Here is a 19,645-nt window from a genome sequence, read left to right as displayed (position 1 = left end):
TATAGAATCACAGAACTATATAAAACTGGACCACAACAGGGCTTTGTTATTTTTGTTGAACTTGCAAATGTGTGTGTGGCGTGTCGCTAGAAGGTGATGTCACTGCCAGAACACCCTCCCGTCACAGGACAGAGCAGTAGTCAACTATGCAGATTAGGGATGGGTACCGAATTCGGTACTTTTGAGGCACCGAACCGAAACACGTCGGTACTACCGAGTATCGAATCAAGTGAGAAACCAAAAAAAAATTAAAATTAAATTTTTTTATTTTTTTTTTATTATTGCAAAACAAAAATTATTAAAAGTCAGTACTCAACACATAATGCATAATGAAACTAACAGTCAAGGTGGTTAAAATTACATGCAAGTACAGAAACAAGAAAAAAAAAAAAGTCTATAATAACATTTTAACTTGGACTTCCGGTTTTAGCACAATATGTAGTGCACGCATTTTGCAATTGCTCCGCTCCCACCAACGCTAATTTCGTTTAAAAACATTATTTGGACAGTAAAGAAAGAGAATAGACCACATCGTATGTATTGATAAGACCCTCTACTAACCATATCAAAAGACAAAATGGTTAAAGGTAGAAGGACGGTAGGGAAACAAACTACGGTAACTTCAGCGGCGCAGGACGTAATAAAACTAAGAAGACGCGTCCTAACCGACGCTGGTTCTGAGCCGACGGCGACAAGCTCCGAAGAGGAGAATGAAGAGGAAAATTTACCGGGACCATCGATTACGGTCCCCGAAAGAGAGTTAATAGATACCAACATAACAGAAGGGACAGAATCAAGCTCCGTGAAAGAGAGAGCAGCCAAATATCTGGATAAAAGAATACCAATAGCAAAAGATTCCACCGTCACCGTCACTGCATCTATGCCTCCAATTGAAGCAAGCAGTACTACCACTCCACCCGATTTCAACACACTGACTAACCTGATGGTAGAACAGTCTAACCAGATGAAAGAACAGATGGTAGAACAGTCTAACCTGATGAAAGAACAGATTACACACATCAAGGCGCTCGAGGCAAACGTCGATGCTAAATTCGATCGCATCGATGCTAAATTCGATCGCATCGATGAGAAATTAGAAGAAGTCAAGAAAGCGATCGATGCACAGTCAAAGCGAATCACGTCAGTGGAGAATACGGTGACAGAAATTACACGGGCAGTCAAGGCGAACGAAGGTGGCATGACAGAGATGGAAAAAGATATAGAAAGTGTGAAAGAAGAATACCGGAGAGAAATACAAGTGCTTAAAAACTAAGCGACGGAGAGGCTACTAGAATCCCAACGCTACCACAGGCGGAATAACATCCGCATTGTGGGGCTTGATGAAACAGTAAACTGCGAAGATGCCAACTTTCCAACAGTGCTATCAACGATTTTGGATAACAACGATCCAAACAAAGTACCAGAAGTGGACCATGTTTACAGAATCGGTTCTCGGGGGAATAGAAGCATCGGGCCAAGAGTCATCATTGTCACTCTGCGGAAGACTACAACAAGAGATGACATCATCAAATTTGCTCGCATCCAACGTGGGAATCTGAATTATGGTGATAAACCAATATTTATCTACGAAGATTTGAGCAAAGAAGCCATCATTCGACGTCTACCATACAAGGAGGTGATGCAAAAGCTGTTCAAATCTGGTCACAAGCCAAGGTTATCATACCCGGCGCTGTTATCATTCGTGGGCAGTGACGGCCTCAGGTCTGGTGTATACACACCTAAAGAAGCTGAGGATTTTCTGAAGCGAAATGGAGCTAATAACCCAAGGCAGGACGACAATGCCGGAAACAGATAAGCCTCTTTCTCAATGTATACCAGTGTTAGAATGACTTTATTGTGTTCATCAAGGTAGAAGACGATATGCAAGCCGTCTATAACAATGTGTACTGTGTATAATATGATTCGTAATACATTATAATTTCAGACTCTGGTCTCTGGGGAGACAAATACATATCATTGCAAAAAGATCTATCTGGAATATTCTGGGTTTATCGCTCAAATGCCCTGGGTCTCTTAGATCATTCTGGAACATAAAAATAGTCTATTGCACTAGTATACTCTACAACCTTCTAGAATATAAGGCACCATGACAACGAAGGCCTACAACTCTAACAATAAACATCCGGTGTGTATACACATAGAGATAATCAATTGAATGAAGTTCAATCTGTCCTTAATAATACTTTAAAAATTAACCACACCTAAACGTATGAACACTACAAGGTTATTCTAACAATTTAAGTAATCACTCCATTGATGGTGACTGGCACATTGAAGCTCTAAAAGGCTCTGCTTATCTATCTTATCTAATCTGTTAATTCGGTTCTAGTGGCTTCTCCACGTTGATAATTATTCTATCTCTCATTCCTTATCTATATCTTTCCTTTAATTTTTATTTTATTTAATTTTTTCTTCTCATTACTCTATTTTTTATATATATTTTACCTTACATTGTTCTTTTCCACTGTTCTTCACATTAAGGTGTCAATATTGCTCTACAATCTTTTCCTTTTTTCCTTTTTTCCCACACGTTAGTAGAGGGTTCAAATGAATATGTCGATGAAAGTTTGTTCTTTTTTTATTTTTTATTTTTGTCATTTATCACAATACTTCATTACAGTAAGGGAAGGTGCAAGACCAAAAGCGACATTCTATTGCAATAGAATGGAAATGTTAGATCCTATGGCAATTAGCATAGGAAGATTAAGATTACAATGCTCATTTTGGGCAATCCGGCGGACTATGGGAGAGTCAATCGCGGAGGATGTGTTTTTGGAACACAGGCCTGTACGACTTTCTGGGTGAGGGGAAAATAGGGGATTTTTATTTGTATATATATATGTTTTTAAGCTCAGCTCTCAACGGGACCTCACTAATTGGATGTACATCTATTGTAGCTTCGCACTCCAGAAGCATTACCAAAAACTACACAAAAACATGCATAGATTATGGCTAGTTTGAATATAATGGTATGGAACACCGGTGGGATAAACAAACAACACAAACGCAAAAGCGTGCTCACACTGATGAAAAAAGAACATGTGGACGTGGCTCTATTAAGCGAAACGCACATTTTAGAGGAAGACATAAATACGTTAGCGGATAACATATACCATAATATTAGTCACTCATCTTTTGTTACGAGAACTAGAGGGGTAGCCATAGTCGTCAGACGCAAATTAAATATCGAATTGAAAGGGGTATGGTCGGATGCTGAGGGGCGCATAACTATAGCTAGGATTATACACAATAACAGGAAAATTGCGTTGGCAGCGGTATATGCCCCAAATTTGTACGAAGTGGGTTTCTTTACTTCACTAACCGGAGAAATGTTAAACCATCCCGAGTACTCATATATAATAGGTGCGGATTTTAATGCCATTTGGAACCCAAGGATGGACAAAACTGACCTTACCTTTTCCAGCGAACAAAAAAATGCATCTAAAGCATTAAAAGATTGGTCAAAATCAACAGGGGTAATTGATTTATGGCGTTCACTTAATCCCATGACCCGCAAGTACTCCTGTCGTTCGGCGAGACACAACACACTATCCAGAATTGATTACGTCTTTGCATCCCCGAGAATATTTGATAAATATGAAGTGGAAATGACACCCAATGCGTTATCAGATCACTGCTACTTAATCCTGAAAGCAACATTTGGTACACTATCTTCCCGGGCCCCAAGATGGCGTTTTAATTCTATGCTGCTTAACAACAAGGAATTCATTACACAAATTAAAGAAGCTCTCACAATATTCCTACGGGATAATGCAAACTCGGTGCAAGATCCCAGAATATTATGGATGTCGGTAAAGAGTATGATCAAGGATTTCACGGATAGATTTTCCTCCATATTGCGCAAAAATCAATGCACAAAACTGTCTGAAATGGAAACGCTTTACTCAACTCTTTTTAATTCTTTAAAATACAACAACTCTACTAGACTAGAAAACCAAGTTAACATTCTAAAGACAGAGATCAAAGCAATATACAGACAAAAATCGGAACTGCAAATACGCAGCACAAGACAACAGCAGTACTTCCAAGGATCTAAACCTAGTCACCTATTAGCCATGCGACTAAGAGTTAATGCAAAATTTGCAGATATAACTGCCATTAGGAAACAACAAGCTCTAGTAACAGAACCCGAAATAATAAACGATACATTCAAAGAATTCTATTCCGATTTGTATAATTCAGAGACGACCTTTGATCAAGACAAATTAGACACATATCTTAATCAAATTACTCTCCCTAAACTATCGGAGGACGACGCTAAACAGTTAGAAGCACCGATCACATTAGAAGAACTCAAGAAGGCCATATCCGGAATGAAAAACGGCAAGGCTCCCGGAATTGACGGTATCCCATCAGAAATGTACATTTCTTGCTGGGACATATTTGGACCCTTATTACTAAATATGATCTTATACTCAGTCAAAGAGGGAAGCTTCCATAAACACCAAAATATCGCACTCATTTCAGTTCTTCACAAAAAAGACAAAGACCCCACTGAGTGCGGTAGTTACCGACCTTTAAGCCTCCTCGGAACCGATGTCAAACTGTACTCTAAGATATTAGCCATCAGATTGCAAAAGCATATGACGTCTTTAGTTCACCCGGACCAAACAGGCTTCATAAAAGGTCGCCTGATCAATGATAACATAAGGCGAATACTGCACATACTAGACGTAGACAAAGAGGACACCACACCTAAGGCGATGCTATCCCTGGATGCTATGAAAGCATTTGACAGGTTGGAATGGTCGTTTCTATGGGCAGTATTAGAAAGGATGGGGTTAGGAAAAGGATTCATTGATATGATTAAAGTACTATACAAGGACCCATCGGCCAGGATTACAACAGGCACATTCATCTCCGATATCTTTCCGGTATCACGCTCAGCCAGACAGCAGGCCTGTACAGTGCGACATATATCTCGCACGTGCTACAGCAACAGCGGTCTGTGCGATGGATGGATTTACTTCAGTAGCACTGGTGCGATAGGGATTCGGTTCATATAGATACTCTTATTTTGAAAATCCTGTAGCGGGTCTCATTTCTGCCCACGCGCAGCTCCAGCTAGGCTCCGAAAGCTAGCAACGTTCAGGTGCATATGATAATCTTATTTTGAAAAAACTCTTGTGACAACTCGACGAGTCATATCCGCCCTATCCGTGCGCCTTCTGCAAGCAGAGCAGTGCGTTGGTCGGTTGCTGCGTTAACACAGCAGTGCGCCTACACGTCCCGAAATAAGTCCGTGGTGTTTTTTTCTTCTCGCAACGGGTCAAATGCATCTACATGCTTTGCACCGTCGCCATTCCTTTATGCGCACATCGCCCGAAATTAACGTTTATGTACCATTACAATCACTACAACGTTAGCAAGCTAACAAGCTAATCCTGATCACAGGCAGAGCCAGCAGACACAGTGTGGAAAGGGAAATGGGGGGGCACTCTCTCCCCTTCCCTGTGTGTGTGTGCGTGCGTGCGTTTGGAAAGATGATGAAGTCACTAGTCAGGACAGGAGTATATTATAGTAAACTGAGGATGGACAGATAATGTTGATATTCAAATAAACAAGTTTCGAGAGGAGTGGAAGTTTGAAGACAGACTAGACTACAATATGATGCGGGGGTGGTGAGTTGAAACAGTGTGTGTGAATGAATGAATGAGAACTTTATTTAACAGATTGCAGAATGGGTACAGTACAGTATGGCTCAATACACACAATTGTTAAGGGGATGCAGACCTGAGAAAGACGTTTGTCTTGTTTACATCAGGGTCCCCCATTGTGTGTGTGTGTGTGTGTGTGTGTCCCAACCGACCCCACTTCTATGTTTCAATAAATTATTTGCATTTAAAACTATTAACGCTGACTCATTCCTTCAGTCCACTCAAAATTATGCTAATATTCCTTATGTTGTTTATGATATTAATTGAAAATAGCATATGAGTATCATAGTAATAATAACACATGGCGATATACTAAATGACAGCCAAACATGGCACTGCAACTAAATAACACAAATACAATAGGCACATTTGTGACTGTTACAAATATAACAAGTTTTATACTTGTGCTACAAGATTTTGGCCTGTGCTACAAAACTATCAACCTCTGTAGCACCAGTGCTATGTGCAAAAAAAGTTAACGTACAGCCCTGCAGACAGGGTTGCCCTCTTAGTCCCGGACTATTCGATCTATCATTAGAACCTTTAGCACAATTTATAAGACAATCCCAACACATAGAACCAATAGTAATCAAGGGCACACAACATAAAATTAGTTTATATGCGGACGACGTAATATTATTCATGCAAAACCCCAACAACACATTGCCGCATATACTCAAAGTTGATAGAGAACTTTGGTGATTTATCGGGATTTAAAATAAATTGGCCTAAGTCGGCTTTTCTTCCTCTTAACATCAGTGCAAAAAAAGACACAACCCTCCCAGGTGCGATACCCATGGTCAAACATTTTAGATGCTTGGGAGTGGAAATATTTCCCACCATAAGACAAACGGTGAAGCACAATTACACAAAAATACAGAACAAAATCAAAGACGACCTGGACAGGTGGGCAAAACTTAAAAACTCAGTACAGGCAAGGGTATCAATAGTTAAGATGGATGTATTACCAAGAATCAATTTCTTCAGCTCAATGCTTCCGTTACCTCCTCCAGAGGGCTACTGGAAAAGATTACAAACCTACACATACAAATTTATTTGGAATAACAAACCACCTCGCATAAAAAGATCCACCGCACAGAGAAATAAAGCAGACGGTGGCATGGCAGTTCCAGATTTTTTACAATATTTTAAGGCCTTCACATTAAGACCACTGAAGATATGGTTTGACCCCCAGGCTTTGGTATCTTGGAGAGATTTAGAAGAAAACATAGTAGCCCCACAGAGACTAAAAGACATAGCACACACTAAACTTTCAATCAAGCATTGTGAGCGAGAATTTGGCCCAATAATTACCCATGCAATCAGAACATGGCGGGAAACACAAAAGAAATATCCTAACCCTCAAGAATGGCATAATCACACTCCCATATTCAATAACAATGCACTCTTAATGCGAAAACGCCCTATAAGATTCCCTATATGGGAAGAGCAAGGCATACACTCATTAGGGGATATTTTTAATAACAAGGGCCTCTGTAGTTATGTCGAAATATGCACAAAGTTTAACCTCACCGAGTCCACATGGCTTTTTTACATACAGTTACGACTTTGTCTGAGGTCTCACGGTGTTCCATTACTCATACCAATTGAACACCACAGATACCACAAATTTTTCTATGAAAGAGAAACATTGGGAGGTTTTGTATCAGGTTTTTATTATCAATTACTAACGTCCTCGTATGAAACCCTTCAACTAGACACTGTCTGGAGGAGGGATATACCAGACCTGGAAAATGACTTTGATTGGCAAGGAGCCTGGGCAAATGTCCGACTTACATCAAGGAACCCGGATCATCAACAAATCAATCTGAACTATATTCACAGGACATACTTGACTCCTATAAGGCTGTGCAAAATGGGGCTTAAACAAGACTCCAAATGCTCCCAATGTACAAATGGGGACGAAGGAACATTTATGCACATGTATTGGGACTGCCCACCAGTTAAGGCATTCTGGAAAGATGTGTCCCAACAATTATCAATACTCGTATCTTGGAATATACCTGTACACCCCTCGGTATTACTATTGAATGATGTTTTTGAGTTTGCAGTGAATCCACAACTAAAGAGATTGGTTTTATCGGGTATCACAGTAGCTAAAAAACTGATCGCATCACGTTGGTTTCAACCGGAAAAAATGTGCCGGAAAGTGTGGTTTCTTACATATCTCGATGTGATATATCAAGAAATATCTACAGCAAGAATTCTGGGTCTCAATGAATCCAAAATGTCAATGTGGTTAGAAGTGGTGGAGAGAATAAAAGCTAGCTTATAATGGTAGTGTCTGGTTAGGAGTGAGGGATAATGGAGGTACTATCCAAGAGGGGGTCCGGGAGGGGGGGGTTCGAGCTGGAGCATATGTGTGTAGGGTTTTAGAAAATAGGTATTAGGGGTATATTATATACTAACATTTATATAATTGTAATTTCGCTGGATATACACTGTATACGGTTAAAATGTTATTATAGACTAATTTTGTTTTATCTTGTTTCTGTACTTGCATATATTTTAACCACCTTTACTGAAAGTTTCATTATGCATTGTGTGTTGAGTACTGACTTTTAATAATTTTTGTTTTGCAATAATACAAAAAAAAATATATTGACAATTAAAAAAAAAAAAAAAAAACATTTTAACCGTATACGGTGTATATCCAGCGAAAATTAACAATTATATAAATGTTTATATAGGACATACCCCTAATACCTATTTTCTAAAACCCTACACACATATGCTCCAGCTCGAACCCCCCCCTCCCGGACCCCTCCTTGGATAGTACCTCCATTATCCCTCACTCCTAACCAGACACTACCATTATAAGCTAGCTTTTATTCTCTCCACCACTTCTACCCACATTGACATTTTGGATTCGTTGAGACCCAGAATTCTTGCTGTAGATATTTCTTGATATATCACATCGAGATATGTAAGAGACCAAACTTTCCGGCACATTTTTTCCGGTTGAAACCAGCGTGATGCGATCAGTTTTTTAGCTACTGTGATACCCGATAAGACCAATCTCTTTAGCTGTGGATTTACTGCAAACTCAAAAACATCATTTAAAAGCAATACAGAGGGGTGTACTGGTATATTCCAAGATACGAGTTTTGATAATTGATGGGTCACATCTTTCCAGAATGCCTTAACTGGTGGGCAGTCCCAATACATGTGCATAAATGTCCCTTCGTCTCCATTTGTACATTGGGAGCATTTTGAGTCCTGTTTCAGGCCCATTCTGTTCAGTCTTATAGGAGTCAAGTATGTCCTGTGAATATAGTTAAGATTGATTTGTTGATGGTCCGGGTTCCTTGATGTAAGACGGACATTTGCCCATGCTTCTTGCCAATCAAAGTCACTTTCCAGGTCTGGAATATCCCTCCTCCAGACAGTGTCTAGTTGAAGGGTTTCATACGAGGACGTTAGTAATTGATAATAAAAACCTGATACAAAACCTCCCAATGTTTCTCTTTCATAGAAAAATGTGTGGTATCTGTGGTGTTCAACTGGTATGTGTAATGGAACACCGTGAGACTTCAAACATAGGCGTAACTGTATGTAAAAAAGCCATGTGGACTCGGTGAGGTTAAACTTTGTGCATATTTCTCCATAACTACAGAAGCCCTGGTTATTAAAAATATCCCCTAATGAGTGTATGCCTTGCTCTTCCCATATAGGCAATCTTATAGGACGTTTTCCCATTAAGAGTGCATTGTTATTGAATATGGGAGTGTGATTATGCCATTTTTGAGGGTTAGGATATTTTTTGTGTTTCCCGCCATGTTCTGATTGCATGGGTAATTATGGGGCCAAATTTCCGCTCACAGTGCTTGATTGAAAGTTTAGTGTGTGCTATGTCCTTCAGTCTCTGTGGGGCTACTATGTTTTCTTCCAATTCTCTCCAAGATACCAAAGCCTGGGGATCAAACCATATTGTCAATGGTCTTAATGTGAAAGCCTTAAAATATTGTAAAAAATCTGGAACTGCCATGCCACCGTCTGCTTTATTTCTCTGTGCGGTGGATCTTTTTATGCGAGGTGGTTTGTTATTCCAAATAAATTTGTATGTGGAGGAGTGTAATCTTTTCCAGTAGCCCTCTGGAGGGGGTAACGGTAGCATTGAGCTGATGAAGTTGATTCTTGGTAATACATCCATCTTAACTATTGATACCCTTGCCTGTACTGAGTTTTTAAGTTTTGCCCACCTGTCCAGGTCGTCTTTGATTTTGTTCTGTATTTTTGTGTAATTGTGCTTCACCGTTTGTCTTATGGTGGGAAATATTTCCACACCCAAGCATCTAAAATGTTTTACCATGGGTATCGCACCTGGGAGGGTTGTGTCTTTTTTTGCATGGATGTTAAGAGGAAGGAAAGCAGACTTCGGCCAATTTATTTTAAATCCCGATAAATCACCAAAGTTCTCTATCAACTTGAGTAGATGCGGCAATGTGGTGTTGGGGTTTTGCATGAACAATATTACGTCGTCCGCATATAAACTAATTTTATGTTGTGTGCCCTTGATTACGATTGGTTCTATGTATTGGGATTGTCTTATATATTGTGCTAAAGGCTCTAATGATAGATCGAATAGTCCGGGACTAAGAGGGCAACCCTGTCTGGCTGAGCGTGATACCGGAAAGATTTCGGAGATGAATGTGCCTGTTGTAATCATGGCCGATGGGTCCTTGTATAATACTTTAATCATATCAATGAATCCTTTTCCTAACCCCATCCTTTCTAATACTGCCCATAGAAACGACCATTCCAGCCTGTCAAATGCTTTCATAGCATCCAGGGATAGCATCGCCTTAGGTGTGGTGTCCTCTTTGTCTGCATCTAGTACGTGCAGTATTCGTCTTATGTTATCGTTGATCAGGCGACCTCTTATGAAGCCAGTTTGGTCCGGATGAACTAAAGACGTCATATGCTTTTGCAATCTGATGGCTAATACCTTAGAGTACAGTTTGACATCGGTTCCGAGGAGGCTTAAAGGTCTGTAACTACCGCACTCGGTGGGGTCTTTGTCTTTTTTGAGAAGGACTGAAATGAGTGCGATATTGTGGTGTTTATGGAAGCTCCCCTCCTTGACTGAGTATAAGATCATATTTAGTAATAAGGGTCCAAATATGTCCCAACAAGAAAGGTACATTTCTGGTGGGATACCGTCTCTTCCCGGAGCCTTACCATTTTTCATTCCGGATATGGCCTTCTTGAGTTCTTCTAATGTGATCGGTGCTTCTAACTGTTTAGCGTCGTCCTCCGAAAGTTTAGGGAGAATAATTTGATTAAGATATGTGTCCAATTTGTTTTGATCAAAGGTCGTTTCTGAATTATACAAGTCGGAGTAGAATTCTTTGAATGTATCGTTTATTATTTTGGGGTCTGTTACAAGTACTTGTTGTTTTCTAATGGCAGTTATATCTGCAAATTTTGCATTAATTCTTAATCGCATGGCTAATAGGTGACTAGGTTTAGAACCTTGGAAATACTGCTGTTGTCTTGTGCTGCGTATTTGCATTTCCGATTTTTGTCTGTATATTGCATTGATCTCTGTTTTTAGAATGTTAACTTGATTTTCTAGTCTAGTTGAGTTGTTGTATTTTAAAGAATTAAATAACGTTGAGTAAAGCGTTTCCATTTCAGACAGTTTTGTGCATTGATTTTTGCGCAATATGGAGGAAAATCTATCCGTGAAATCCTTGATCATACCCTTTACCGACATCCATATTATTCTGGGGTCTTGCACCGCGTTTGCATTATCCCGTAGGAATACTGTGAGAGCTTCTTTGAGTTGTGTAATGAATTCCTTGTTGTTAAGCAGCATAGTATTAAAACGCCATCTTGGGGCCCGGGAAGATAGTATACCAAATGTTGCTTTTAGGATTAAATAACAGTGATCTGAAAGCGCATTGGGTATCATTTCCACTTCATATTTATCAAATAGTCTCGGGGATGCAAAGACGTAATCAATTCTGGATAATGTGTTGTGTCTCGCCGATCGACAGGAGTACTTTCGGGTCGTGGGATTAAGTGAACGCCATAAATCAATTACCCCTGTAGTCTTTGACCAATCTTTTAATGCTTTAGATGAATTTTTTTGTTCGCTGGAAAAGGCAAGGTAAGATTTGTCCATCCTTGGATTCCAAATGGCATTAAAATCCGCACCTATTATAAATGAGTACTCGGGATGGTTTAACATTTCAACGGTTAGTGAAGTGAAGAAACCCACTTCGTACAAATTTGGGGCATATACCGCTGCCAACGCTATTTTCCTGTTATTATGTACAATCCTAGCTATAGTTATACGCCCCTCAGCATCCGACCATACCCCTTTTAATTCGATATTTAATTTACGTCTGACGACTATGGCTACACCTCGAATTCTCGTACCAAAAGAAGAGTGACTAATATTATGGTATATGTTATCCGCTAACGTATCTATGTCTTCCTCTAAAATGTGCGTTTCGCTTAGTAGAGCCACGTCCACATGTTCTTTTTTCATCAGTGTGAGCACGCTTTTGCGTTTGTGGTGTTTGTTTATCCCACCGGTGTTCCATATCATTATATTCAAACTAGCCATAATCTATGCATGTTTTTGTGTAGTTTTTGGTAATGCTTCTGGAGTGCGAAGCTACAATAGATGTACATCCAATTAATGAGGTCCCGTTGAGAGCCGAGCTTAAAAACATATATATATACAAATAAAAATCCCCTATTTTCCCCTCGCCCAGAGAGTCGTACAGGCCTGTGTTCCAAAAACACATCCTCCGCGTATGACTTTCTCCCTTAGTCCACCGGATTGCCCAAACTGAGCATTGTAATCCTAATCTTCCTATGCTAATTGCCATAGGATCTAACATTTTCATTCTAATACAATAGAATGTCGCTTTTGGTCTTGCACCTTCCCTTACTGTAATGAAATATTGTGAAAAATGAAAAAAAAGAGAATAAACTTCTCATCGACATATTCATTTGAACCCTCTACTAACATGTAGGAAAGTCAGGAAAAAGGAAAAGATTGTAGAGAAATATTGACACCTTAATGAGAAGAACATGGAAAAGAACAATGTAATTTAACACTTTGACTGCCATGAAACGTCTTTTCACGTCATTGCTGGCCATGCTCAAGTTGCCGGGGGACGCTGTACAGCGTCCTTATATCAATATTTCAAAAATCTGCGATCGGATTCATATGTCCCCTCCGCTGGCCTGAGATCCACCAGCAGGACCCACTGAGCTCTCTGGCGGTTCAGGAGCGCCATCTGGTGGCCGATCGGCGCAATCGCCAAACAGGATGTTGAATAGAGGTTGTCCTAGACGACCGTAGTACTTCCGGCGCTCGCTATAGGTCCCGCGACTCTGGCTCGTCACACTACACAGTGATCGATTGCCAATAACTCGATAAACAACATGATTTGGACGTATATACCATTATACAAGCTGGAGATGGACCGGGTAAATAAGATAAGATTTCAACTCGACGATGATCGCCCAACGGCGCGCGGAGACTGGGGTGAGTTTCAGCGTGTAACGTTACCGTCTTCGATACTAACTGCTATTATCAACATTTGACCCACATTAGATGATTGGTATAACGCTGCCCACGGAATTATAAACGCCCCCTAGCCCATCCGGTCAACATCAGATGACGTGTAGTAACTTCTAGAAGTACGTCTAGTTGGAATTTTTTATATCGCGCTGATTGCCATAAAACTGTATTGCATCATCAATATAATGCATTTGGGGCTATAGATCACGTTCTGGAGAAAGCTGCAGAAAGAGATGAAAACATACTTATGCATTAGACCATACTTTACTATGAATATGTGAATGAAAAAGTTTAACGTTGCTACACAATGAACAATACATATAGGACTTTGAATGGGCCCTAATAATGGCAATGTAGCAATAGAATTTAAAAAGTTATAGCCATGCAAAGAAGGGGTACTTCTCCATAGACAAATAGAGCCGGCAACCTATGGTATATCATTAATTTAACCCAAGGCAACCAAAGTGTTAAAAGAAAGAGAGAAAAAATAGAATAATAAAAAAAAAGATAAAGATAATGAGTGAGAGATAGAATAATACTCAACGTGGAGAAGCCACTAGAACCGAGTTAAGTGATTAGATAAAATAGAAAAGCAGAGCCTTTTAGAGCTTCAATGTGCCAGTCTCTTCATCAGTGGAGTGATTACTTAAATTGTTAGAATAACCTTGTTGTGTTCATACGTTTAGGTGTGGTTGATTTTTAAAGTATTATTAAGGACTGATTGAACTTCAGTCAATTGATTATATGCTATGTTTACACAAAAAAGTTTTTTATTATTATTATTTTTTTACTTTTTTTTCTTTTTTTTAACTTTTTTCTTTTCATGTCAACGTTCACACGCACAATATATGCTTACCTAGGATTTGACTTGATTCAACAACAAAGCAGTCGGAGTAATGACAAGCCGAAAACTGTCGAAATTGTAGTTATTTGAAGTTTGGATTTTTTTCCCCGACTGAGGTAGGTAAATTTAATTTCTTGATAATAAAGTACCGAAAAAAGGTACTGCTGGGTACCGGTATCGATTCACAGGTACCGGTACCGGTATCGGTTCAAATGTGAAAGGTACCCATCCCTAATGCAGATTCACTCACCACAGTAATATATATATCTTTTTTCTTTTACCGGCCACAATGGCTGTCAAGATTTATATTTATATAGTTTCCTCACTTACTCTGTAAGACGGGGAGGTGAGCCCCGAGCGGGCCAGCCTCAGTGGCTCAGGAGGTAGAGCAGTCGTCTGGTAATCTGGAGGTTCCTGGTTCGATTCCCACTCCTCCCAGGCAGCGTGTCAAAGTGTCCTTGAGCAAGACACTTTTAACCCCTAATTGCTCCCGATGAGCAGGTCGGCACCTTGCATCGCCACTCCGCCACACTCCGCCATCGGTGTGTGAATGTGAGTGAATGGTCAAATGTGAGGAACAAATTGTAAAGCGATTTGGATAAAAGCTGCTAGATAAATGCAGCCATTTAGCATTTAAATGTTTCCATCATTGTTAAAAAAAAAAAAAAAAAAAAAAAAAAAAAAAGTACTGTATAGTTTAGATACATTAAGAGTTAACATTGTAAATTGTATATTACATAGTAGTGTATATAAGAACCAGTTTCTCAGGAACCTAGCATGTTTTTTTTTAACCATGGCATGCATATCTTGTGTCTTATCTATTTCATTTTTTCTATTTCATTTTTTCGATGCCTATTTTATTCCATTTTATTATTGTATTTTGCACAATCAATGCGGGCATGACCACCCGCATTTCACTGTATGCCCTGGTATGTATGTGACAAATAAACCTCTTGATTCTTGTTGTGCGTCTGCAGGCCGCAGTGGCCTGGCCTGGCTGGCCTGTGGCCCCCAGCTGGAGGTGGTCCATGCGGTGACGGGGGAGCGGCTGTCCGCCCACTGCTTCAGCGGCGGAGAGCAGCACCCGCCCTGCATCCTGACGGCCAGAGACTTCAGTTGGCTCAAGAGGTCTGTTTCGTTTTACAGTCTGCCTGTCTGTCTGTCCGGCCCCGGGAGGCTCACCTGCTCTAACCCTAACCTCTACAATAACTAGTTACTAACCCTAACCTCTACAATAACTAGTTACTAACCCTAACCTCTACAATGACTAGTTACTAACCCGAACCTCTACAATAACTAGTTATTAACCCTAACCTCTACAATAACTAGTTACTAACCCTAACCTCTACAATAACTAGTTACTAACCCTAACCTCTACAATAACTAGTTACTAACCCTAACCTCTACAATAACTAGTTACTAACCAGAACCTCTACAATAACTAGTTACTAACACTAACCTCTACAATAACTAGTTACTAACCCTAACCTCTACAACCTCTACAATAACTAGTTACTAACCCTAACCTCTACAATAACTAGTTACTAACCCTAACCTCTACAATAACTAGTTACTAACCCTAACCTCTACAATAACTAGTTACTAACCCTAACCTCTACAGTAACTAGTTACTAACACTAACCTCTACAATAACTATTTACTAACATAACCTCTACAATAACTAGTTACAACACCTCTACAATAACTAGTTACTAACTAGAGATGTTCCCGATACCATTTTTTCCTTCCTGATCCGATTCCGATACCTAAGCTTTGGGTATCGGCCGATACCGATACTGATCCGATACCAGTGCATACATAATTTTTTTTAATATAAATTATAAACGTTTTTTTTTTTTTTTTCAGCTACCGTTTTATATATACGGTACTGTTTTTTAGTAATAACTATAACGTTTTTTATTCAACAACAGGTGATTGTATAGATTAGTATTATTAATGTATGCTCAATGAGTTCACCCACGGAAAGGTTGTTGTGACATTGATTCCGCACGGACGTCATACGTTGTTGCACACTTCCTCCTATCCAGTCGGCTCCGTTTAGGTTAGCTACTACTTCGGAGCGCAGAATTAGAGGGTACTCGCCGATACCAGCATTTTAGGCAGTATCTGAGGCATTTCCGATACTGGTATCGGAACAACTCTATTACTAACCCTAACCTCTACAATACTAACCCTAATGTCTACCATAACTAGTTACTAACCCTAACCTCTACAATAACTAGTTACTAACCCTAACCGCTACAATAACTAGTTACTAACCCTAACCTCTACAATAACTAGTTACTAACACTAACCTCTACAATAACTAGTTACTAACCCTAACCTCTACAATAACTAGTTACTAGGGGTGTAACGGTACGTGTATTCGTCCCGCGAATTTACGGTACGGCCGTCACGGTGCGGTACGCGCACCCATGCGACGAATACGCCCCACAGCGCAAACACACCCACATGTAGGCACTCGCAAGGTCCGTGCGAGAACAGCGCGCGTGGCCGGGCACACCGAGTCAGACTTCAGAGCGGCGAAAGTGCACGGAGGAGGCACATTTACATTCAGCTGCAGGGTCATTACAAAGTTTTCTTTCATTTTCTTATTCGCCCAATGACGCTAACCAAATGAAACCAATGGAAAGAAACACACACGCGCGCGCCAACAAACACATCAACATTCTCCCCCGCCGGACTCACCGGCAGAATCAAATAAAAAGAAGAACCTACTTTTCCGGACAGATCATCTGAGCTCCACTGTGTTTAAATCCAAATAATCCTCTGCCATTGTTGTAATATGTCATCTGTTCTCTAGTATTCAGTCTCGTCGTGAAGTAAAATTCTCTCTGGAAGTGAAACTGAAACTTAGCAAGGATAAGTTTAAAGGGGCAGTAAGCAAGTGGATGCCTGAACACAGAATTACACCAGTATCGCTAATTACCACGGCAAGCCTATAGAAAATTATTCTATTTAATAATAATAATTAGCATAAATATAATATACATTAAAAAAAAAGTATATTAACCCATTCTCCGCCAATCACGTGTTAAGGCGGGTTTCTCCGCCATGCGTTGTCTGCCAATCACGCCGTAAGGCGTGTTTGAGATCAATATTTCATATTTTCGTCATGGTATTCATATTTCTTGGCTGATGCTGTCTGAGCCATCACAACTCTGCAACGCTTCAATACCTACCGTCCTGTCTCTCTTCTCTCCTTCCTTTCTAAAACACTTGAACGTGCTGTATCCAACCAACTTACTGCTTATCTCTTACAGAATGACCTCCTAGACCCTAATCAGTCAGGCTTCAGGACTGGTCACTCCACAGAGACAGCCCTCATTGCGGTCACAGAGGCACTTCACTTAGCAAAAGCGAAAGGCCTCTCCTCTGTCCTGATTCTCCTAGATCTATCTGCAGCCTTCGACACAGTCAACCACCAGATCCTCCTCGCGGCCCTCGCAGGAATGGGAGTGGCTGGCTCTGCGCTGACATGGTTGTCATCATACCTCAATGACCGCTCCTACCAAGTGTCATGGAGAGGGACCCTGTCGGCCACCCGCCCCCTGCGGACGGGTGTCCCCCAGGGCTCGGTTTTAGGACCCCTTCTCTTCTCCCTCTACACTAAATCACTGGGTAACATTATCACGTCTCATGGCTTCTCCTACCACTGTTATGCCGACGATACTCAACTCTTCCTCTCCTTCCCTCCCTCAGATATCCACGTCTCTGAGCGGATCTCGGCCTGTCTGTCCGACATCTCCGCCTGGATGACGACCAACCACCTCAAACTGAACCTAAGCAAAACAGAATTGCTCCACCTGCCGGCCAAATCCTCCCCCCTGACCGACCTTTCCATCACAGTCGAGAATGCAGCTGTGACCGCGTCCCCGACCGCCAAGAACCTTGGTGTTGTCCTCGACGACCAGTTGAACTTCTCTGCTCACATCGCAGCGACAACCAGAACCTGCCGATTCCTCCTGAGCAACGTCAGAAGGATCCGCCCCTTCCTGACAAAAGAAGCCACCCAACTCCTCGTCCAATCAACAGTCATCTCCCGCCTCGACTACTGCAACGCACTGCTCGCTGGCCTCCCGGCCACTGCCACTAAGCCTCTTCAACTCATTCAGAACGCAGCGGCCCGCCTGATCTCAAACCTACCGAAGTCGGCCCATGTCACCCCACTTCTTAGGGACCTGCACTGGCTCCCCATTGCTGCACGAATCCGCTTCAAGGCCCTCGACCTAGCATACCGTGCGGCAAAGGGAACTGCTCCCGCCTACCTCCGGTCAATGGTCTCTAACTACACACCCTCAAGACCCCTACGCTCTGCATCTTCTGGCCGCCTCAGACCTACTCCTATCCAAGCTCCGGGAGGGAGGGTCATCAAAGAGAAGTCGCCTATTCTCAGTCCTTGCCCCACAATGGTGGAATGAACTACCCACCCCAGTTAGGACAGCCGAAACACGTCCAATCTTTCGCCGTCGACTAAAGACGCACTTCTTCAACCATTATCTGAATTAAAAAAAAAAAAAAAAAAAAACCCTAACCCTAACTAACCATACTGTCATGCACTTGTCCTAATAAACTAACCTACACTGTAGCACTCAACACTTTGATGAACATTGTTACTCAGCTGATAGAGTTGTGCCCTTCCTGATGGCTTGTCGTACAGAACTTGTAAGTCGCTTTGGATAAAAGCGTCAGCTAAATGACTAAATGTAAATGTAAATGTAAAATACCGCCACCTGGTGGCCGATCTGCGAGTTGCCAAACCAGAAGTGCCCATTGTAGCTCGGTCCGTCCCCTATTTTCGTCCGGCCACTCGTTTATCGTCCCGGGGCTCATTACAGACACCGTCGATATGGATCTTTGCCATAACTCAATAATCAACATGATTTGGACGTGTATTAGTAATATACAAACCGGAAATGGATCGCATCGATCAACATCCCATAATTGGGATCTGTTTGCTCCACTCTCATTGCCCAACGCTACGAGGAGACTGGGGTGAGTTTCAGCGTTTTTCTTTATCATTTTCGATACAAACTGCTCTGATCAATATATCACCCATACTACATAAATCATTTAACGTCCGTCATTGAATTATAAAATTTATTTATCTTGGCAAACAAGGGCTTGCTCTAAGAGGACATGATGAGAGTCCGAGTTCATCAAATCGTGGAAACTTTTTAGAGCTACTGTATGTACATTGTTTTCAAAGCATGATGAGATCTAAATTACGAAAAACGTTCACTTCATTGCAACTTGTGATTCAATTCTCACCAAGACGAAACGTCGCATTTATCTGCATTAAGGTAAGACAATGGTTCATATATTATTGGATGCCTTCATTTGAACACTTAATTTGCACTATATATAAATTAGTGGGGCTCGCTGTAGTATAGCCTAGTAGTGTGTGTGTATATGAAATCAGAACCTGGACAGTTTGTGCAACCAAAAATAAAAGGTCAAATTTTTCGCGGCGTTCCCAATATAGCCTACCTCGACATGAAGCCCATCCGCCGA

The 19,645-nt window shown here is 41.0% G+C and overlaps 1 protein-coding gene across 1 annotated transcript in view; it reads left to right on the top strand.

Moving 5' to 3' along the window:
- The window catches only part of ahctf1 (AT hook containing transcription factor 1), a 127,592-nt gene that overhangs the window by 23,825 nt on the left and 84,122 nt on the right, over positions 1-19,645 (top strand). Inside the window, exon 3 of the mRNA XM_084308751.1 lies at positions 15,088-15,238. Within this exon, the coding sequence (XP_084164877.1) occupies positions 15,088-15,238 (151 nt within the window). The remainder of the gene's footprint in view (positions 1-15,087; positions 15,239-19,645) is intronic.

Source organism: Notolepis coatsorum, assembly GCF_963971535.1.
Source record: "Notolepis coatsorum genome assembly, chromosome: 2".
NCBI lineage: Eukaryota > Metazoa > Chordata > Actinopteri > Aulopiformes > Paralepididae > Notolepis > Notolepis coatsorum.
Note: the sequence above shows the minus strand (reverse complement) of the source record. Positions and strands in the feature narration are given on the sequence as shown.